Source organism: Bubalus bubalis, chromosome 12 (assembly GCF_019923935.1).
Source record: "Bubalus bubalis isolate 160015118507 breed Murrah chromosome 12, NDDB_SH_1, whole genome shotgun sequence".
Taxonomy (NCBI): Eukaryota; Metazoa; Chordata; class Mammalia; order Artiodactyla; family Bovidae; genus Bubalus; species Bubalus bubalis.
Window position 1 is genome coordinate 46958003 of NC_059168.1, and position 21103 is coordinate 46979105.

Below are 21103 nucleotides of genomic sequence, written 5' to 3' on the forward strand. Positions count from 1 at the left end.
TATTAAAGAGAAAAATAAAAGCAGGGGAGTAGTTTAGGAATTGAGGTGGGGTGGGGGGTTCAATTTTAAAAAGGGTCCGGAGAGGCTTTACTGGGAAGGTAACAGAGCCCTGAAAGAAATGAGAGAACTAGTCCCATGAGTATCTGGGTGTTACAGGCTGAATTGTGTCTCCTTTGATATTCATGCGTTTAAGTCCTGATCCTAGTACCCCCCGAATGTAACCTTATTTGGAGAGAAATCTTTTAAGGAGGAGATTAAGTTAAAATGAGGTGGTAATGAGGGCTATGATTTGGCCCACGTGGAAGCTGGAAAACCAGTGAAGTGTTTTATACATGAAAGACTGATGTACTGGGTTAGCTATTGTTGTTTGTTCCGTTGCCAAGTCCTCTCTGACTCTTTGCAACTCCATGGACTGCAGCAGTTCAGGCCTCCCTGTCCCTCACCATCACCCAGAGTTTGCCCAAGTTCATTTCCATTGAATCAGTGATGCCATCCAACCACTTCATCCTCTGTCTGGGTTTATTATATAGATGATAAAATGAAGATGGAGAATCATCTTTTGAATTTAGCAATGGCGGCCACAGCATGAGCAGTTTGGTGGAGTTGTGGCAACAAAAGTAGTGTGTTTGACAAGGGGACGAGAGGAATCGAAGACACTTTAGAGTTCTTCCTGTATTGAGCAACTATGAAATATGGTTGACTGTGGAAAGGGAAGTGGAGGGTTTTGCTTTTGGACTAAAGAAATTAAGAGCATGTCTGTATGCCAGTAGCTTAAAAAAAATAAGATCTTCAAAATTTTGATGGGGACATAGCCTCTCACATATAGCCACACAACTGGTCTCATCTTTAATGCTCTTTTGAAAACACTGCTGAGGAATTCACAGCAGTTGGGTGGTTTCTAAACCACAACTCTTATCACTTCACTCATCTGGTCAGGAATCTTCAGGGTGTCCGGAACCGCTGCATGAAAAGTTCTTATGCCTTGGCCAAACATTCAAATCTCCAGTTTGGCCTTTTGTGGTTTTATCTCTTTCTTGCCCTGTTAATGAACTACAAAGCATGGCAGACCAAGATCAGAAGGCTTGGATGAAAAGTCATGGTTCTGTAAATAACTACTTATGTGACTGCAGACAAATGACGTAAGTGCACCAGGCCTGTGCTCCTTCTCCTTTCTAACAAGGAAGGGGCGTGTCGGATAGACTAGATTGCTGTAGGTCACCGAAGAAATCAGCATCTTTAAACAGGCCGTAATTCCCAGCCCAGTGGCTGGATCTTCTACCCAACTCACGTTACCCCTTTCACCTTCAGGAACTACATGTTTTGTGCGGTCACTTATTTTTCCTGCTCTTCTTTTGGCTTTCCAAACGGACCAGGCTTTACAGCGGTAACTCCTTGAAAATCGGCCGCCTCCCCACCACCAGGGACTCGCCTTTCACTCTTCCTTTCACTTGGGACTGTCCTCTCCGCAGTCAGAATCCGCCACGTAGTAAGTGCTGCTTCCAACCAATCAAGAAGAAATTATCTCAGACTTTTGAGGGACATCCGCTTTCACCAATGATCTTCAAGTATTCTCTAGCGCCTCGCTTTGAGGGGCGAGGCCAATCAGCACAATGGCCAATCTTCTCTGGGGAATGGTGTTCTGGGTACTGCCAAATCAACCAATCAGGTAAAAATACTGCCTGGAGAGTCGTTTCTCATTGGTAAGCGCGTCCGGAAGAGGGCGGGCCTCGGGCCAAAGGCAATACAATTTGATTGGCAGCTATGCTGTTGACAACCCGGGAGAGCCCACCTGCTCCAACAAGACTAGCGTCGGTACCCAGAATGGCAGAGTCTGCAGCCAATCAGCGAGCAGATGCGCGGAAAGCTCGCTCAATGGGCGATGTCCAGAGGAGGCTGTCACTCAGGTGGCGCTGGCGGAGGCCGGGCTAAGACGTGGCCGAGGGAAAGCTGCTGGACTTCCTGACCATCTAGGCGGCGGCGGAGTCCCTAGAGCGTTCTCGCCTTAGTCGGGGATTCTGAACTGCGGGAGAGGCGGGCGCCGGCGGCTACACCTCCATGCCGGCTCGCGGGGCGGGCCGCTGATGGAGCGCGCCACCGGCCCGGGGTCGCTGGCACGGACGCTGCTACTGCCGCTGCTGCTGGGGCTCGTGGCGGGGACAGTGGCCGCGCGGCGCACCTCTGACCTCCTCGCACCGACAGCGGAGGCGGCGTTCGGCCTTGGGGCCGCGGCAGCTCCCACCTCGGCTACGCGGGTGCCGGCGACGGGCGCCGTGATTGCGGCCGAAGTGACGGTGGAGGACTCCGAGGCGCTGCCGGCGGCTGCAGGCGAGCAGGAGGCGCGGGAGCCGGAGCCGGAGCCGGAGCCGGAAGAGGAGCCCGATATTCGGCCGTGCGGCAGGTAAGGGGCGCGGGTAGAGCACCGGGATCGCTGACCCCTGGAGGCGACTTGTTTATGCGCGTGCGCCGCGGAGGTTCCGGGGGCCGCCGTCCCCCCTCCGCCGCGACTTCTAGCTGGCAGAGGACCACTGATGACCTGGGGGAGAGAGCGGGGCCGCCTGCCCATCCCCTGGACCAGAGAAGGGCCTCACTCTGCTCCCTGGCGCCCAGTTGTAGTTCCCTGGTGCGAGCAGCATCCTCGAAGGTACCTGGAGGATGCTAGGAGAACGGAGTGAGAAGTGGGAAAGAAACGTTACTTTCTTTCATTGCTTTCGAGCTTTACTCCTACCCCAATCAACTTACAGCACCCCTCATCGTTTTTTGTTTTTTGTTTTTTTATTAATGAATTACCTTATGTCTGTGCTAGTGTGACAGCTGTTTGGGGAAAGAACTTCATAAAGAGATTTCAACATTTTTCTTTAAATACATCCCTGTAGTGCCACGCACCAGGGTTGAGGTCAGTATTTCTCTAATTGAGATCTGTGGAACACCTGCATTAGAACCGCCCGGGGATGCTGGTTGACTGTACAGATTTCTAAGTCCCATTCCAGATTGACTGGATTAGACTTCCTCAGCTTAAGAAACTGGAATCTGCACATTTAATACGCACTGCAGACAATTCTTGAAGCTATGGTTTTGTTTGTTTGAATTTCGGCAGTTCTTTGATACTTAGAGGGTTTAGTATATAAACATTTAATATAGGGCTGTTTTGGTTGAGTTGTTTCATCTCCTTAAAAACGTTTCTTCAAAATACATGTTTTAAAGCACTTTTCATGGCTGGGCACATGTGAGGCATTTTAATGGTAAATTATTTCGCAGATGACTAACTTTAGCACACCCGAGGAGCAAGTGAGATCTCATTTAATGGATGGAATGATAACAGCAGCATTAGGTAAATTAAACCAGAGAGGGTTACTGGATTAGAAAGTATTTTAAGTTTAAGTGTAGTAATGACTAGATTATGACAAATTAGTTTTAATTTTTCAGTTAAATATCAGCGCTTTGATCTATATGCCTGGGTGAGGGCTCTAAGTCTCTTCAGTCGTGTCAGACTCTGCGACCCTGTGGACGGTAGCTCGGCAGGCTCCTCTGTCCATGGCATTCTCCAGGCAAGAATACTGGAGTGGGTTGCCATACCCTCCTCCAGGGGATCTTCCCGACCCAGTGATTGAACCCACCTTAGTAGGTGGGTTCTTTACCACTAGCATCACCTGGGAAGTACTAAAATTTTAGAAACACCCTTTGAATGTTTATATTTAGATGATTTTAAAATGCCAAACATTTGACAGAATTTTCAGAGGTTTTGCTAATGAATTAGCTAGCTATCCAGAAAGAATGTTTTTATTTATCTTAAACTTCTGAAGCACTTGCCCAAAGTGAGTTACATGAAGTAGAGTAGTATGTTTCATTTTTCCTAAAATACAGATCCACTGGAGCAGGTATTTATTGGTGCTTAAAAGGCCCTCCCATGATGCCCTGGGGTTACAGAGGTTAGGCAGATAGCCCCTGTGCTCCAGCAAGAGGTGCAGTCCAGCGGTGAGGATTAAATAAGATGACCCGTAATGACATTACAGGGCAGAAGCCATGCAAATTAAGTGCTATCAGTGTCCCATGTTTCTTGTGGTGTTCAGTGAGTGGTACTGGGGTGAGGTGGGAAAGAAGACAAGAAAACACTCTGGCAGAATGAGTTGCTTCCTCAAAAGTGGGTAGAAATGTGGTGAGCAGAGGCTGGACTTGAGGAAACAACGAGGGGCACAGAAGCTGTGTGTTTAGGGAGGGCTTCCCAGGTGGTGCTAGTGGTAAAGAAAATGCCTGCCAGTGCAGGAGATGCAAGAGACTCGGGTTTGATCCCTGGGTCCGGAAGATCCCCTGGAGGAGGGCATGGCAACCCACTCCAGTATTTTTGCCTGGAAAATTTCCACGGAGAGAGAAGCCTGATAGGCTGCAGTCCGCAGGGCCTCAAAGAGCTGGACACGACTGAGTGCATACACACACCCATTATTTTTGTTTGTATGCATCTGTGTGTATGTGTGCATGTGAGTGACCTGTAGGTACGAAAGAGTTACAAACATACATACATATGTGCTGGGCAGGGAGGGGTAGACGATAAGCCTAGAAAAATAGGTTGCAGCCATGCAGCCATATACAGCCATATGCTAGTAACATCATCATCACCTGGAAATGTTAGAAATCCAGAATCAGGTACCGCTGAGACCCACTGAATGAGTATCTGCATTTTAAGAAGATCAGCATGCAATTCACATGCACACTGCAGTTTGTTTGTTTTTGGCTGCACTCCTTGGCATGTAGGATCTTAGTTCCCTGAATGGATGCATGCTAAGTCACTTCAGTCGTGTCTGACTCTGTGATCCTGTGTACTGTAGCCTGCCAGGCTCCTCTTTCCATGGGATTCTCCAGGCCAGAACACTGGAGGGAGTTGCCATTTTCTCCTCAGGGGATCTTCCCAACCCAGGAATCAAACCTGTGTTGTTACGTCTACCTGCATTGGTAGGTGGGTTCTTTACCGCTAACGCTACCTGGGAAGCTCCCTTAGTTCCCCAACCAGGGATCAAACCCGTACCCCCTGCAATGAAAGTGAGGAGTCTTAACCACTAAACCATCAGGAAAGTCCCTCACGCACTACAGTTTGAGAAGTGTTGTGTAGAGTATCTCAAATGCCAGGCCTGATCTAAGTTATCTAAGTTTGTGCTTAGGGACTATTTCTCCGGCATTACTGTGTACAGTAAAAAAACTTGAGGTGTGGAAACCAAAAGGAGCATGTTATAGCAGTGCCCATGAGAGGTACACTGTCCAGTGGATAGAGAACAGAGTGGGTAGAGTTGAGAGAGAACAGAGTGGGTAGAGTTGAGAGATTGCAGGTGGAACCTTGGTTCTTGGCAAATAAATTGATTCCTCCTCTCTTGGCACCACCAGCTAAAGATGCAGATGGGATGGCTAGGGAATAGAGCACAGGTGGAAAGTGGCAAGATTAAGGGGAGCAGAGAGGAAAAGGTAACTGGGTTGGTGTTGGACATGGTGACTTGGCAGTGCTGGCAGGAAGTCTAGAGGGAGACATTAAGTAGGAACAGTGCCTGCAGGTGGAGAGATGTCAGGGTAAATGGTTGAAACTGTGCAAAGAGGAGCTTGTGATAAAAACTTCAGGAAATGCCCTTTATGTTTTAGAGAGATAAGTTGGCAAAGGAGACAGGTACAGCTGGCCAGGTTGTACAGGAGGCATAGGGTGAGGACTGAGAAGATGAAGGTAGTGGTAAAGATCCTGCCTGCCAACGCAGGTGGATGTAAGAGAGGGTTCAATCCCTGGGTCAGGAGTGACAACCCACTCTAGTATTCTTGCCTGGAAAATCCCATGGACAGAGGAGCCTCGCAGACTACAGTCCATAGGGTTGCAAAGAATTGGATGACTGAAGTGACTTACCAAGCAAGCAAGCATACTTAGAGAAGGGGTTAAAGAGTCATCATTTTTGGGAATTCCCTAGTGGTTCAGTGGTTAGGACTCTGAGCTTCCATTGCTGGGGGCATAGGTTCAGTGCCTGGCTGGGGAACTGAGATCCTTTAAGCCACGCTACACAGCTCCCTGCTCCCCACAACCCCCAAAGAAAAGATTCATCCTTTTTGGCCCCACTTCCTCAGTCCCTCACTGTTAAACCTGTTGGGATTGCTGATCTTCTTTATATATTCAGAGAGTGCGAGCTTATATAGACAGGTTGGAAAAGAAAGGAATAGGAGAGGAGGCGAAGGTAGTTGGCAAGCAGAACTGCTTCTTTCTCAGAAAGAAAAAGAGTGAAAAGAGAGGAGTTTTGCCTGCCAGAGAATAAGAGATATTTGGCAAACAGAATCGGTTAGGATAATATGGGCTGGGGTTTAGGTGTCTGCCTAGTAGCTTAAGATAGTATGGAAAGTTTGAGAAACCTTGAGTAAGTAAATTGGTAGAATCAGCAAGAGATAAATATGTAGTTTGTAAAAGACTTTTTTTAAGTGCGCTACAGAAAAAAGTGGAAAAAAAAAAGAGAATATCAGTTCTATAATAATAAACCAATATCCTGTTTATTTAAAGAAGGAAGATTAGGGGAACAAATTTGGATTAACCAAGCATTTATTGCAGATAACTGTGAAGAGCCATAGTCTTTGCAAAACTTTTAAAAGTAGGAGGTGGGAAATTGAGATCTTTGTTTTTACAGGTTGTATTTTGTCTCCCAAGAAGCAGAATGCAACTTGCTCATTCTTTTTTTTTTTCTCTTGATGGAGTTTTTATTTTCTTGTGATGGAATTTTCAATCTGGATGCTTACTCTGCATCTCAGGCATGTAAATGAGTGAATAAACTATTTTTTTTTCCCTTTAAAAAGTAGCTAAAATGAACTTGTTTTTCTGTAGCAGTCTTGTTGTCAGCGGTTCTTCTGGTAAATATTACATTTAGTTGAAATTTAAATGAGACGGTCATTTCAGAGTGTTGGGAAGAAAGTCAAAATCTCACCTCACTGTTCAGTTTTGTGTGCATGCATGTTGGCGTTAAATGATGAGTTACCAGTTTTCTGACTTCAGCACAAAAAGCAAACTGCAAGATGTCGTTTGGCATTCTTGTGATGGGTTGAGCATCCTCAGATTGACATCTGACAACCTTGGAAGTTGTAAAGCACTAGTTTTAGCTATCACACCAATTTTTAAAGTATTATGTTCCTTTTGCCTCTGATTCCCCTCTAACAAAAGAATCACTACATTTGACATTCATTTCATCTCTCATGTTTCTTTAATTTGTGCATCTGTAAACTGGAATTTTTGGATTTAATGAGTTGAAACAGGAAAACACTTCCCAAATATAAGATGATTTAATTCCTCTTTATTTCTTTCTCCTCTCTATCCTTTACAAGCTGATCTGATCTGAATCAATGGTTTAGAAATCTAGTCTTCCTTAGATTTTCAAATTCATAATCAAGCCTTTTTTTTTTCAACTAAAATGACTGTTGAATAATAGAATTACAGGATACAGAGTTGAAAGGAAACTCAGTTATCTGTTCACTTTTCTGACCCCAGACTTTTTTTTTTTTCACTTATTTAAAACTTTTTAATTTGTATTGGGGTCTGGTCCATTAATAATGTTGTGACAGTTTCAGGTGTACAGCAAAGGAACCTTATCATAGATACCATGTATCCATTCGCCCCCAAACTCCCCTCCCATCCAGCTGCCGCATAATACTGAGCAGAGTTCCATGTACTATACAGTAGGTCCTTGTTGCTTGCCATTTAAAATATAGGACTATGTACATGTCCATCCCAAACTCCCTAACTATCCTGTCCCCTCAGCAACCATAAGACCCCAGACTTTTAAAGTTGATTAAGAATCACACTGAAAGAAGAATTTGTGCATAACTTTCAAGGCAGGCTATAAGCCAAAGTAAATATACTTGGTAAACAATAGATTATCCTTCCTGTCTATAATTGTCTTTTTAGTGTAATTGACATCTGGACTCTGGCTTTGAGATTGACAGGGTAGAGGAAACTGTTCTGTATTCACACTCCTGGGTGCAGAAGGTGACCTGTCTTTATCACCTGCTGTAAGCTGTGGCTTCCACATGGTCCTTCATTCCATAAATACTGTCTGGAAACTCCATCGAGGTTTTTTTTTTTTTTTTTTTGGTAAGATAGGAGCTGATTGTATACTTCTATTACAAAACATTTTAAAATGCAGGAAGTAAAGCTGGTAGATTTTAGAACTAAGTGTGAGAGGGGGAAATTTTTTTTTTAAGTTTTTCAGAAAGAGACTTACAGACTTAAGAGAACAAACTTATTATGGTTGCCTGGGGGGAAGGGGTAGTTAGGGAATTTGGGATGGGCATGTACACACTGCTATATTTAAAATGGATAAGCAACAAGGACCTACTGTATAGCACATGGAACTCTGTTCAGTGTTATGTGGCAGCCTGGATGGGGAGTTTGTAGGAGAATGGATACATGTATATGGATGTCTGAGTGCCTTCACGGTTCACCTAAAACTAACACACTATTGTTAATTGGCTGTGTGCTAAATTACTTCAGCCACGTTGGACTCTGCGACCCTTTGGACTGTAGCCTGCCAGGCTCCTTTGTCCATGGGATTCTCCAGCAAGAATACTGGAGTGGGTTGCCATTTCCTCCTCCAGTTAATGGGCTATACCCTAATACAAAAGAAAAAGTTTAAAAAACATTGTTTTAATGTTTTCCACGCTGTTCTATTTGTCAATAACCATTTTATTTAAAAGATTTCATAGAATAAAGCAGACAAAGTGCTTTGAAAATGTTTAATTCTAATTGGAAATGGATATCTGCTGCTCTCACTTGGTTTATGCTATTGACAACTTAGACTGGATTTCTGTAAGGCTTAGCTGATATGTCAGAGTTATATAGTTGGTAATTTTTGGCACTATATTTGTTTGTATTCGGGGCATGACTAGTCTTGTGACAGGTTTAAATAAAGGAAGTTTGATCTGAACATTTACTTAGTAGGTGAGGACTACGAAGTAAAGTCCAATTAATACATTTGTTTTTCAACAAGAATATATGCTTCCTTGAGTGAGAGCATATATTTTAGGCAGAGGATTCTTTGTTACATAAAAAAAAAAAAAAGCAGATTTAACCCAATCACATTTTTAATTTTGGGACTGTTTTTTTTTCCTATGAAAGGAAATATGCAATTTTAAAATAAGCAGTTGTTAACATAGAAACCATTCATTCGATAGAACTTTCTACTGTCACCTACTTCTGTTTCAAATGGGAAAATTATTCAGGCAAAGTTCCTGTATGAAAGAATTCAGCATTTACTTATCAGACTCTGATAAACTTAATTATAAATAGGCAGGGATTCTGGGTGATGGAAGTCGGAGCAAACAAACTTTTTTAAAATTGGTATTCACTGTGGCCTAAGAGCATTTCTGCTCAGTTAAGGGCATAATCAGAGCAGTAACAGGATGTGTGACATTTTGATGAGATTTCTGGGGGGAATAAAAGCTGCACCTTATAGTAATATAGGAGTTGCCACTTATGTAGACATATAGTTAACAGAATAGTTGAATTAGAGTTAAAAAAAACCCCGAAATTTATACTTCACAGTTCTGTCCAAAATCTCTTTTAGGTGCATGACCTTAGCCAAGTCGCATCTTCTCACATCTTTCTCAGCTCCTTTTTTGTTTTATGTGAATAGTAGTATCTGCCCCAGCAAAATTTATTCATCCAACGAACATTTACTGCATCTTATTAGGAGCTCCACACTATTGGGTGCTGGGGATGGATACATGGACTGTCCTTGAGTCCAGGCCTGAGAGGGAGCTACAAGTGTTAAAGAATTAACTATACTGAGATGGATGATGATGACATAAGAGGAGTTTGAGAGCGAAGAGAACGGAGACATCAACTGAGCGGGCCCTTGAACATGAAGTGTCAAGGAAGATCTCAGCTGCTGGGATGATGTGAGCACAGGCTCAAAGCTGTGGTTGCCAAACCAGGGCTCCGGGACCCTTATGTACTTGCTTGTGGGGGAGCCAGGAGATTGGTTCTATGTTTTCCAAATAACCTAAGGGAGATTGGCCATTCACTGAGGAAAAGGCTAATTAAAAAGTCAAGTTTTCTCGGTTTTGCAGTGGAACTAAATACCAGACTTAATTAGTAATATCAGCTCTTTCTTTCCAAAAGTCTTGAATATTGTGATTAGTACTTAAATAGTTTCTCTAAAGATAGGAAAATTCATTAGAAGTGATATTTGGGGGACATATGAAATCATTTAAGACATGAGACAACAGAAAAATAAAGAAAAAGATATGAGCCAAGTTAACAAAGGAACTTTGTTCAAAGAGTTAGAAACCTAGGTAATGCCAGATTATGCATGATACCAAGCAGTGTGGCCTTTATTCATTGGGCACAGGGAGCTTTGGAAGTTGATCAGATCTCAGTTATAGAAACAAAACTGTCAGAAGAGTAGAGGAAGGAAGAAACCAGAGGAAGGAAGAACCAGAAGCAGGAAGTCTTTTTTTGTTTGTTTGTTTTGGGTTTTGTTTTCTGTTAATTTTCTTTTTAAGTCTTTTTTTTGGGGGGTGTTGTTTATTTTTGGTTTGTAGGCTGGACGTCTTTTTAAGATGTTCTAATGTCATAGAACAAGGGCACTGGGACTGAAGAAGAATGAAAAGATTTAAAGGAAGCTTGAAAAACAGATCAGGAGTACACGACTGTTGTTGAAATGCAGAGGGTGAGGGAGGAGGCAGGTTTCGTTTCTGATATAGATGTTCAGTGATAGGGTGGATGCAGAAAGCCTGGGGAGAGAAGGGAAGCTTTCTGAATGCATTGTGGTGATACCCTGCTGAAAATGCTGAACTGGGGTTGGGAGAGGGATGAACTGTAAATACTACATTAGTTTAGGGAGCTGTCAGATTACACATACAGTAAGTGACGGACTTTGGATAAAACTAGAACTCCTCGGCCTACATTTTGGAGATTGAAAACTGTCAGGATGGCAGGTGAGGATGGGGGCAAGAACTGGTCTAGAATGGGAGACAGCCAGTGTTCCAACTAAGGGCTTCCCTGGTGGCTCAATGGTAAAGAATCTGCCTGCTGATGCAGGAGACGTAGGAGACACAGGTTCAATTCCTGGGTTGGAAAGATCCCCTGGAGGAGGGCATGGCAACCCACTCCAGTATTCTTGCCTGGGAGGTACCATGGACAATGGAGTCTAGTGGGCTATAGTCCATAGGGTTGTAAAGAGTTGGACATGACTGAATGAGCACATGCACTGTGTTCCAGCTACCGCTGGAGGGACAAACCTGATGAGGGGAGGAGACCTGGCCTCAAGAGAGGTCATTGCAAACCTTTCTTGAAAGGGGCTTTGAAGAATCACACTATGAGTGAGACAAAGTGCTTGCTGCTGAATCACCCAAACAAATGACTTTGTAAACTGAAGCAGCCTGTAAGTGAGAGAAATTTCTAGAGTTTGCTGACAGCATTGATCAGTAGGCCATCTTAATCCAGGTAATGGATTATTATTATTTACTTATTTATTTGTTTTTTACTCCCAGGCAATTGCCCTTTGAGGTAAATCACTCTTTGCCAGACTGGTCTTGAGACACACTTCAGGTACTTGTTAAGCCACCATCTCTGAAACCCCTCTGCAGAGGGAACCTCTGAATCTTCACTGGTTTTTAACAAGCACTCCAGATTATTTTGGTAATCAGGTCAATTTGAGTTATGCTGAGCTGGGTGAAATCGTCCTGTTTTATCCATGAAAAAGCAATTTGAATGGAGCCATGAGCAGAACAACAGCAGGGCTGTGGGGATGGGCACACAGGGTTGACTTCAAAGCTCTGATTCTTTCCCCTGGAAATGCTGCCTGTGTAGTTCTTTTGATTTTTAAATAAGTTAAAGAGTTTTTCATCTCGTTCATAGACACTGCCAAATAGAGTGGATCATGGGGAGATAAATGGCCTTAGATTCTCCCTGTTTTTTGGGGTTTTGTTTGTTTGTTTTTGAGGAAAGGGGATCTTATTTTGACCTCTGGTTGTTCTGCATTCAGCTGGAGGACTGTTTTTCAGCAGTGTCTGTCTCCCTCATGTGGCTCTCAACCAATAGTATTTCAGAGCATCTCTCTCCAAGAATGTGATAAGATGTAACCGTCTCAACTGTTAAGTATCTTTTGCCCTCCAGCTGTTACTTATTTCCAGCAGCAGCAGAAGGGAAAGCCCTCTTCCAGTGATGTGCTTAAGACAGAGCCCATAAATTGTAGCAGTGGGGATAATGAATTTTTTGGGGGGGCACCTGACATGGGCTTCCCAGGTGGCTCAAGTGGTAAAGAATCCACCTGCCAGTGCAGGAGATGCAGGAGGCACAGGTTCAATCCCTGGGTCAGGAAGATCCCCTGGAGAAGGAAATGGCAACCCATTCCAGTATTCTTGCCTGGGAAATCCCATGGACAGAGGAGCCTGGTGGGCTACTTCATGGGGTCGCAAAGAGTTGGACATGCTTGAGCATGCAAGAAGAATTGACAGGGCTTGTTATGGAAATTTCTGTTATTCCCATGAAGAGGAGTTAAAAAGAATTAAGGATACACCATACAGATCTAAGAATTTGATTATACTAATATCAATAGCCAGTTAAGAGTGTGATGTACTTAATTGTTCCTGCCTGCATGTTTTTCTTTCTTTCACTTATTGCTTGAATTCACACATACCCTCTAGATACAATTCATCATCTGAAAATATCTTATTTTCTGAAAATATCTTGTTTATTTTAAAAAGCAGAATCTTTACGTAAGACATATGCGTCTTTTTTAAAGAAATGTTTATTCTTGGCTGTCTTGTCTTCGTAGCTGCTTGGGCTTTTCTCTAGTTGTGGTGAGCAGGGGGTTGCTCGCCATCCGCAGTGCTTTGGACTCTCATTGTCGTGGCTTCTCTTCTTGTGGAGTCCGGGCTCTAGGCACGCGGGCTTCAGTACTTGTGGCACACAGGCTCAGTAGCTATGGCTTGCAGGGTCTAGAGCATGGACTCAGTAGTTACGACAGATGGGCTTAGTTGCTCTGCAGCATCTGGGTTCTTCCCAGACCAGAGATTGAACCCATACAGCAAAGTGACTCACTCAATTGTAAGTATATAATATACTCAATTATATATACATATATGTATATTATTTTTCATTTTCTTTCCCATGGTGGTTTGTCAGGTATGAATTTTTTATACCTTTCCTTATGATATAATTTTTTGGCTTACTTTATCCTTCTTCTCCAACTCCCAGTAGATCTCTTTAGAATGCAAGATAATGTGTGGGGAAGGAAGTCCAGTTGTTCCTTTTCTTAATGGCACCCCACTCCAGTACCCTTGCTTGGAAAATCCCATGGACAGTAGGCTGCAGTCCATGGGGTAGCTAAGAGTCGGACATGACTGAGCAACTTCACTTTCACTTTTCACTTTCATGCATTGGAGAAGGAAATGGCAACCCACTCCAGTGTTCTTGCCTGGAGAATCCCAGGGACGGGGAAGCCTGGTGGGCTGCTGTCCATGGGGTTGCACAGAGTCGGACACGACTGAAGTGACTTAGCATAGCATAGCATAGCATAGTATGGCAAAATCTTATTTTCATAAATTCAGTTCAGTTCAGTCACTCAGTCGTGTCCAACTCTTTGAGACCCCATGAATTGCAGCACGCCAGGCCTCCCTGTCCATCACCAACTCCCAGAGTTCACCCAAACCCACATCCATTGAGTTGGTGATGCCATCCAGCCATCTCATCCTCTGTCGTCCCCTTCTCCTCCTGCCCCCAGTCCCTCCCAGCATCAGAGTCTTTTCCAATGAGTCAACTCTTTGCATGAGGTGGCCAAAGTACTGGAGTTTCAGCTGTAGCATCATTCCTTCCAAAGAACACTCAGGACTGATCTCCTTTAGAACAGACTGGCTGAATCTCCTTGCAGTCCAAGGGACTCTCAAGAGTCTTCTCCAACACCACAGTTCAAAAGCATCAATTCTTTGGCGCTCAGCTTTCTTCACAGTCCAACTCTCACATCCATACATGACCACTGGAAAAACCATAGCCTTGACTAGACGGACCTTTGTTGGCAAAGTTATGTCTCTGCTTTTCAATATGCTATCTAGGTTGGTCATAACTTTTCCTTCCAAGGAGTAAGCGTCTTTTAATTTCATGGCTGCAGTCACCATCTGCAGTGATTTTGGAGCCCCCCAAAATAAAGTCTTCCACTGTTTCCCCATCTATTTCCCATGAAGTGATGGGACCAGATGCCATGATCTTCATTTTCTGAATGTTGAGCTTTAAGCCAACTTTTTCACTCTCCTCTTTCATGTTTATCAAGAGGCTTTTTAGTTCCTCTTCACTTTCTGCCGTAAGGGTGGTGTCATCTGCATATCTGAGGTTATTGATATTTCTCCCAGCAACCTTGATTCCAGCTTGTGCTTCTTCCAGCCCAGTGTTTCTCATGATGTACTCTGCATAGAAGTTAAATAAGCAGGGTGACAATATACAGCCTTGACGTACTCCTTTTCCTATTTGGAACCAGTCTGTCGTTCCATGTCCAGTTCTAACTGTTGCTTCCTGACCTGCATATAGGTTTCTCAAGAGGCAGGTCAGGTGGTCTGGTATTCCCATCTCTTTCAGAATTTCCCACAGTTTATTGTGATCCACACAGTCAAAGGCTTTGGCATAGTCAATAAAGCAGAAATAGATGTTTTTCGGGAACTCTCTTGCTTTTTCCATGATCCAGCGAATGTTGGCAGTTTGATCTCTAGTTCCTCTACCTTTCCTAAAACCAGCTTGAACATCTGGAAGTTCATGATTCATGTATTGCTGAAGCCTGGCTTGGAGAATTTTGAGCATTACTTTACTAGCATGTGAGATGAGTGCCATTGTGCAGTAGTTTGAGCATTCTTTGGCATTGCCTTTCTTTGGGATTGGAATGAAAACTGACCTTTTCCAGTCCTGTGGCTACTGCTGAGTTTTCCAAATGTGCTGGCATATTGAGTGCAGCACTTTCACAGCATCATCTTTCAGGATTTGAAATAGCTCAACTGGAATTCCATCACCTCCACTAGCTTTGTTCGTAGTGATGCTTTCTAAGGCCCGCTTGACTTCACATTCCAGGATGTCTGGGTCTAGGTGAGTGATCACACCATTGTGATTATCTTGGTCTTGAAGATCTTTTTTGTATAGTTCTTCTGTGTATTCTTGCCACCTCTTCTTAATATCTTCTGCTTCTGTTAGGTCCATACCATGTCTGTCCTTTATTGAGCCCATCTTTGCATGAAATGTTCCCTTGGTATAGATAGGGAACTAAATTAAATTGACACTTTTATTCACTTGATAAATTTATTCATTTGCTAAATGAGTAAGTTCTCTGAAAGGTTTCAAAGGAGTTTACTTGAACTGGCTTGTCTTATTTTCTTTGAAAGGTTTCAGAGGAGACTTTGAAACTGGTTTGTCTTGGTCAACTTGTAGCTTTACTTTGAATTTCTATATATAGTATATGAAGTAGAATAGATAAAAGTAGCATTTTATAATCCAAACCAGGAACATAACTGTCTATGCTTGGAATTTGTATCATCTTTGAGAAGTAGACAAATACACCTAGCAAATTCCTAGAAGGACTGTTCAACACATCTTTTCATTCCACAAATATTTATTGAGAGCTTGTCATGTATCTGGGGTGTATGTTCCAGGATGTGAAGGAACAACAGGTGCAAAGATCTGAGGGAAAATTACACACCATGTGTTTGAGGAATTGGGGGAATCAGTCTGGGCATATTGATTTTAGGTATGTGGACACTGAGAAGCCTGTTACACAGTCCGAATCTGGCAGGCAGTTAGATATGTTTGCCCAGAGTTCAGGGAAGGGGCCTGGAACCAGAAATATAAATTTGGAAGTTGCAGATGTATGTCATTATTGTTGCTGCTGCTGCTAGGTCGCTTCAGTTGTGTCCGACTCTGTGTGACCCCATAGATGGCAGCCCACCAGGCTCCTCTGTCCCTGGGATTCTCCAGGCAAGAATACTGGAGTGGTTTGCTATTTCCTTCTCCAGGGGATCTTCTCAACCCAGGGGTCAAACCCACATCTTCTGCATTGCAGGTGGATTCTTTACTTTCTAAGCCACCAGGAATAGATGATATTTTAATCTAGGAGAGCACTAAAGAAAAGTACGTGTAGGTAGAGAATATTTTTGGAGATAGGAGAGATGAGGAGCAACCAGGAAACGAGACTGAGAAAGGAAGCTTAGAATGGAGAAAAAATGATCAGGAGAGAATGGTGTCCTGGAAGCTGTGTGAAGGGTGGCTGATGGAGGATCAACAACCAGGTCCTAATGTGTGTGTTATTCACTAAGTGGTGTCCCACTCTTTGCAACCCCATGTACTGGGGCCCGCCAGGCTCCTCTGTTCATGGATGGAATCCTACTGTACAACACAGGGTTGTTCAGTGGCTCAATTCTGTCCGACTCCTTGCAACCCCATGAACTGCAGCATGCCAGGCTTCCCTGTACTTCACCATCTCCTGGAGCTTGCTCAAACTCATGTGCATTGAGTTGGTGATGCCATCCAGCCATCTCATCCTCTGTCATCCCCTTCTCCTCTTGCCTTCAGTCTTTCCCAGCACCAGGGTCTTTTCAAATGAGTTGGCTCTTCACATTCAGGTGGCCAAAGTATTGGAGCTTCAGCATCAGTCCTTCCAATGAATATTCAGAACTGATTTCCTTTAGGATTGACTGGTTTGGTCTCCTTGCAGTCCCAGGGACTCTTGAGAGTCTTCTCCAACACCACAGTTCAGAAGCATCAATTCTTCAGCGCTCAGCTTTCTTTATAGTCCAACTCTCACATCCATACATGACTACTGGAAAAACCATAGCTCTGACTATACAGATCTTTGTTGGCAAAGTAATGTCTGCTTTTTAATATGCTGTCTAGGTTAGTCTTAGCTTTTCTTCCAAGGAGCAAGTGTCTTTCAATTTCATGGCTGCGGTCACCATCTGCAGTGATTTTGGAGCCCAAAAAAATAGTCTGTCACTGTTTCCATTGTTTCCCCATCTATTTGCCATGAAGTGATGGGACCGGATGCCATGATCTTAGTTTTCTGAATGTTGAGTTTTAAGCCAGCATTTTTAACTCTCCTCTTTCACCTTCATTAAGAGGCTCTTTAGTTCTTCTTGATGTAACACAGGGAATTACATTCAATATCCTATAATAAAGCAAAAAGAAGAAGTATATGAAAAAGAACATAGATATATGTAACTGAATCATTTTGCTGTATACCAGAAGCTAACGCAATACTGTAAATCAGCTACAATTTTTTTAAAAAGTGCCAGTAAACTAGGGGGAAAAATGTAGCTGATAGAGAGCAGGAGAAGTGGCTGGTCACGTGCTACTGGATGGTCAAGTGAATGGGATTTGTCAGTGTGAAAGGCATGGGTGAGTTCCATTAAAGCCTTTTCAATGGAGGGGTAGAGGCAAAAACTTGATTAGAAATAGTTCAGTACAGGAAGTGGGGAGAGGATTTGGAGACTAAGACTACACAACAACTCTTTCAAGGAGCTTTGTTCCAAAGTGGGGCAAGCAATGGATTGGAAGCTGGAGCAGGGAGAGTTGATGATTATGTGTAATCTGGTTTGGTTTTTAAGTTGGGAGAAATAGTAGCAGGTTTGATGGCTGGGGGTGGGGAGTGCCGTGTTAGAGGGGAAATAATTGATGGGAAAGCAAGAGGAGAGATTTTGAGGAATAAGTCCTCACATATGCATGGGGAAAGACCTGTTGCCTGAGTGGAAGTGTTGGGAGTGGATGGGAATGTGGACAATTCATTTGCAGTACTAGGAGGCGAGGGGGATTTCATGGGTCCAAGTACTGATACACAGAGAGATGAGATGGTGGGATCTCTTGATTATTTCTGTTTTCATTGGTAAACACCTATCTAGGAGGCCTAGTCCCTCGGATGCATGAGCTTGGAAGAAGTAGCATAGGAAGTTTGAGGACAAAGGCAGAATGAAATAGTTAACCTGGGACAGTGGGAGAGGATAGACTAGGAACCATATTATGATTGTGGAACAACATTTGTAGCCCTTTTGATGTTGATGGTAAATGAATAAAAGTGAGACCTGTCAGCATGGTTATGTTTGTCTTCAACCGCACAGATGCAAGATGGAGCAAAGGCAGAAAGTAGAGTTTAACTCAGGTTGGAGTTCTGCTAGTCCAGTGTGATGTGTAGGAGAGGAAAAAGGGAGTTGAAGGCATGAGCAGGGAAGTGCTTAAGATGAAAGATGTGGAATATAAGCTGGATAAGAGGAACTTCACTGGCAGTCTGGTGGTTAAGAGTCAGCATTCCCAATGCAGGGGTCCTGGGTTCAATCCCTGGTCAGAGAGCCAGATCACACACTCGGCAGCAAAGATCCCTCATGCAAGAACTAAGACCGGTGCAGTCAAGTAAATAAAAACTATCTTGGCTTTAAGGAAAAAACCAAAACCAAAATGAAAAACTGGATAAGGAAAAAGTAAAGGCATAATGGTAGTGAAGTTCAGGGTAACAGTGGTAGGATCAGTAGCTAATAGATTCTGGTGGGGTCAGAGAAGTAGAGGAGGTGAGCTGAAAAGAGGAGTTGGTGGCTTGGGGTTGGATGCTTAAAATTTCAGTGGGACAGAGAAGCTGTGATAGGTAATGACAGGGTCTTAGGGTCTGTTCATGGGAATGACTGAGGCAAGGTGGACAGATCATGAAAACCCACAGAATGTGTTAATAGGGACAATGAACCAGGAGCCCAGAATTCCCAAGGAATGGAGCCAGCGACCCAAAGATCAAAGGACAATTATTAGGAGGAGTAATGGATGGAATGATTTGATCCTGAGGGTTTTTAGAGAGGAAGGAAAGAAAATAGTCTAGAAATGGTAGTACGGTACGAGGACTACACTTATCCCATCACTGGACCTGGTAAAGGTGATGGAGAAAAAAAATTCTCATAGCTTCTGAAGGAGTGTCCTCAGGTTTCTTTTAGAGCAAGAAGGTGAGTGGACGTTCAGGGGAGGCTGTTTTAGGGTGAAGGCTTCAGGAGTTGGGGAAATACAAGAGTAAAGGACAGAACAGGGTATGTTGAGTTCCAAGTGGGGATTAGAGTGTGGGGAAGAGGAGTGACCTTGGATTCTGGGGCTTTTCATAAGTGGCACAAGCAGATAAAGGGCATAGTGCGGTTGTCTTGGAGGGCTCAAGACAAGATGGAAAGACTACAAGTGTCATGGGGATGTACCCCTGCTCCCGGCCCTTACTGATAGAGCCCTGGGGAGAAGCTGGTTTCTTTCTTTCATTCTTTATTGGCTGCACTGGGTCTTTGTTGCTGCTCTTTGGCTTTTCTCTCCTTGTGGTGCATGGACTTCTCCTTGTGGTGGCTTCTCTTGTTGTGGAGCACAGACTCTAGAGCTTGGGCTCAGTAGTTGTGGCACATGGACTTACTTGCACCGTGACGTGTGGGATCTTCCTGGACCGGAGATCAAACCCATGTCCCCTGCACTGGCAGGTAGATTCTTATCCACTGGACCACCAGGGAAGTCCGGGAGAGGCTGGTTTCTTTTTAAGTGTATGCCTTTGGTATCTTTTTAACTCTGTCCTTTTCGTTTTGAATTTTACAGATCATTAGTGATCATCAGCACTTTAGATGGCCGAATCGCTGCCTTGGATCCTGAGAACCGTGGGAAAAAGCAGTGGGATTTGGACGTGGGGTCTGGTTCCTTGGTGTCATCCAGCCTTAGCAAACCAGAGGTGAGACTTTTGTTATGTGTTGACAGGGAACCTTAGTTAAAATGAACACTTGTTGCTATTACTAGTAGATATTTGCTTATAGGACTGGGGCTCAGGAGCTGATCACCTAGGTGTGGGGGGTGTCTATCTCTAGCAAGCTGTGTCCCCTGGAGGCATTTGCTTAGCTCTTCTTTCCCTCAGTTCCCCCTTCTGTAAAATGAGGTGGATGATGTCACCTATTAGGATTGTTTGGGGCCTGAAATGAGTTAATCATATAAATGAGTAATTGAGGATACTATCTGCTGTACCAATAAAGCTCATTATCTGAGCTGTAACATGATCATAATTTCTTCTTCCTAACATCATCATCATCATCATCACGAGGTCCCTAGGAATAATAAAACAAATGTAAACAACTGTGTTTTAACAGTTGGAAATACATGTTGCAAAACCCCATAAATTATTCCCTTTGTGTTCCCTCAGTTGTCCATCTTAATTTTAAATATAATTCATCTGAAATTTTCTTGTAATTTTAAACAAATTGGATTATTTGCAATTAGTTGCTTTCAAAACTTTTCTGGCACATGACTCCTGAACTTGCGCAGGTGACTTAGCCCCTCAGAGCTTTAGCATCTGCATCGGTAAAGTCACAACATTGCCTGCCTACCTCGATGAGAGGAGCAGGTTGAGGGGAATTAAATGACGGAAGTTTATTTTTCTCACCTTTAGTCTAGACTTAGATGAAGACTCTCTCCTTTTCTGGCACTCTACCCTCTTGTTTAAATCATTTAAAACAGGTCCCTCTTTTGAGTTATGACTGCTGACATAGAAGCAGTCATCTGTTTTCCAGAACATTCTCAGGCTTTTACCTTGGTCTTAGAGGATAATCACTAGGGTACTCTTCCTCCTCCTGCCCCCACCCCCTCTCTTTTTTTTTGGGCCTCACCTTGTGGGACGTGGATCTTAGTTCCCTGACCAGGAATCTAACCCAAGCCCCTTGCAGTGGAAGCATGCAGTCTTAACCACTGGACCACCAGGGAAAGTGTTAATCTCTCAGTCATGTCTGACTCTTTGTGACTTCGTGGACTGTAGCCCCGCCAGGCTCCTCTGTCTGTGGAATTCTCAAGGCAAGAATACTGGAGTGGGTAGCCATTCCCTTCTCGGAGGGATCTTCCCCATCCAGAGATCGAACCCAGGTCTCATGCATTGCAGGCAGATTCTTTACTGTCTGAGCCACCAGGGAGGCCCCTCTGGAGCACCAGGGAAGTCCTCCTCTTTTTCCCCTTTCGTTATCAATCTTTCCCTTTCAAAAAGCTTTAAGCTGGTACCAAGTTTGGGAAAAACCTAGCATGAGGGGCTTGAGAATGACCTGATTAGTGGTGATGGAACATTAGGATGGAAAAACTGCATCAGTGACCCCACTGCTCTCT

General features: G+C 43.8%; 1 protein-coding gene across 1 annotated transcript in view; it reads left to right on the top strand.

The window, feature by feature from the left end:
* The first annotated feature begins 1753 nt into the window (after positions 1 to 1753).
* EIF2AK3 (eukaryotic translation initiation factor 2 alpha kinase 3) overlaps positions 1754 to 21103 on the top strand; it is an 82815-nt gene continuing 63465 nt past the window's right edge. The window contains exons 1-2 of the mRNA XM_006074737.4: positions 1754 to 2398; positions 19565 to 19694. Coding sequence (XP_006074799.4) covers positions 2082 to 2398; positions 19565 to 19694 — 447 coding nt within the window. The 5' untranslated portion in view covers positions 1754 to 2081. The remainder of the gene's footprint in view (positions 2399 to 19564; positions 19695 to 21103) is intronic.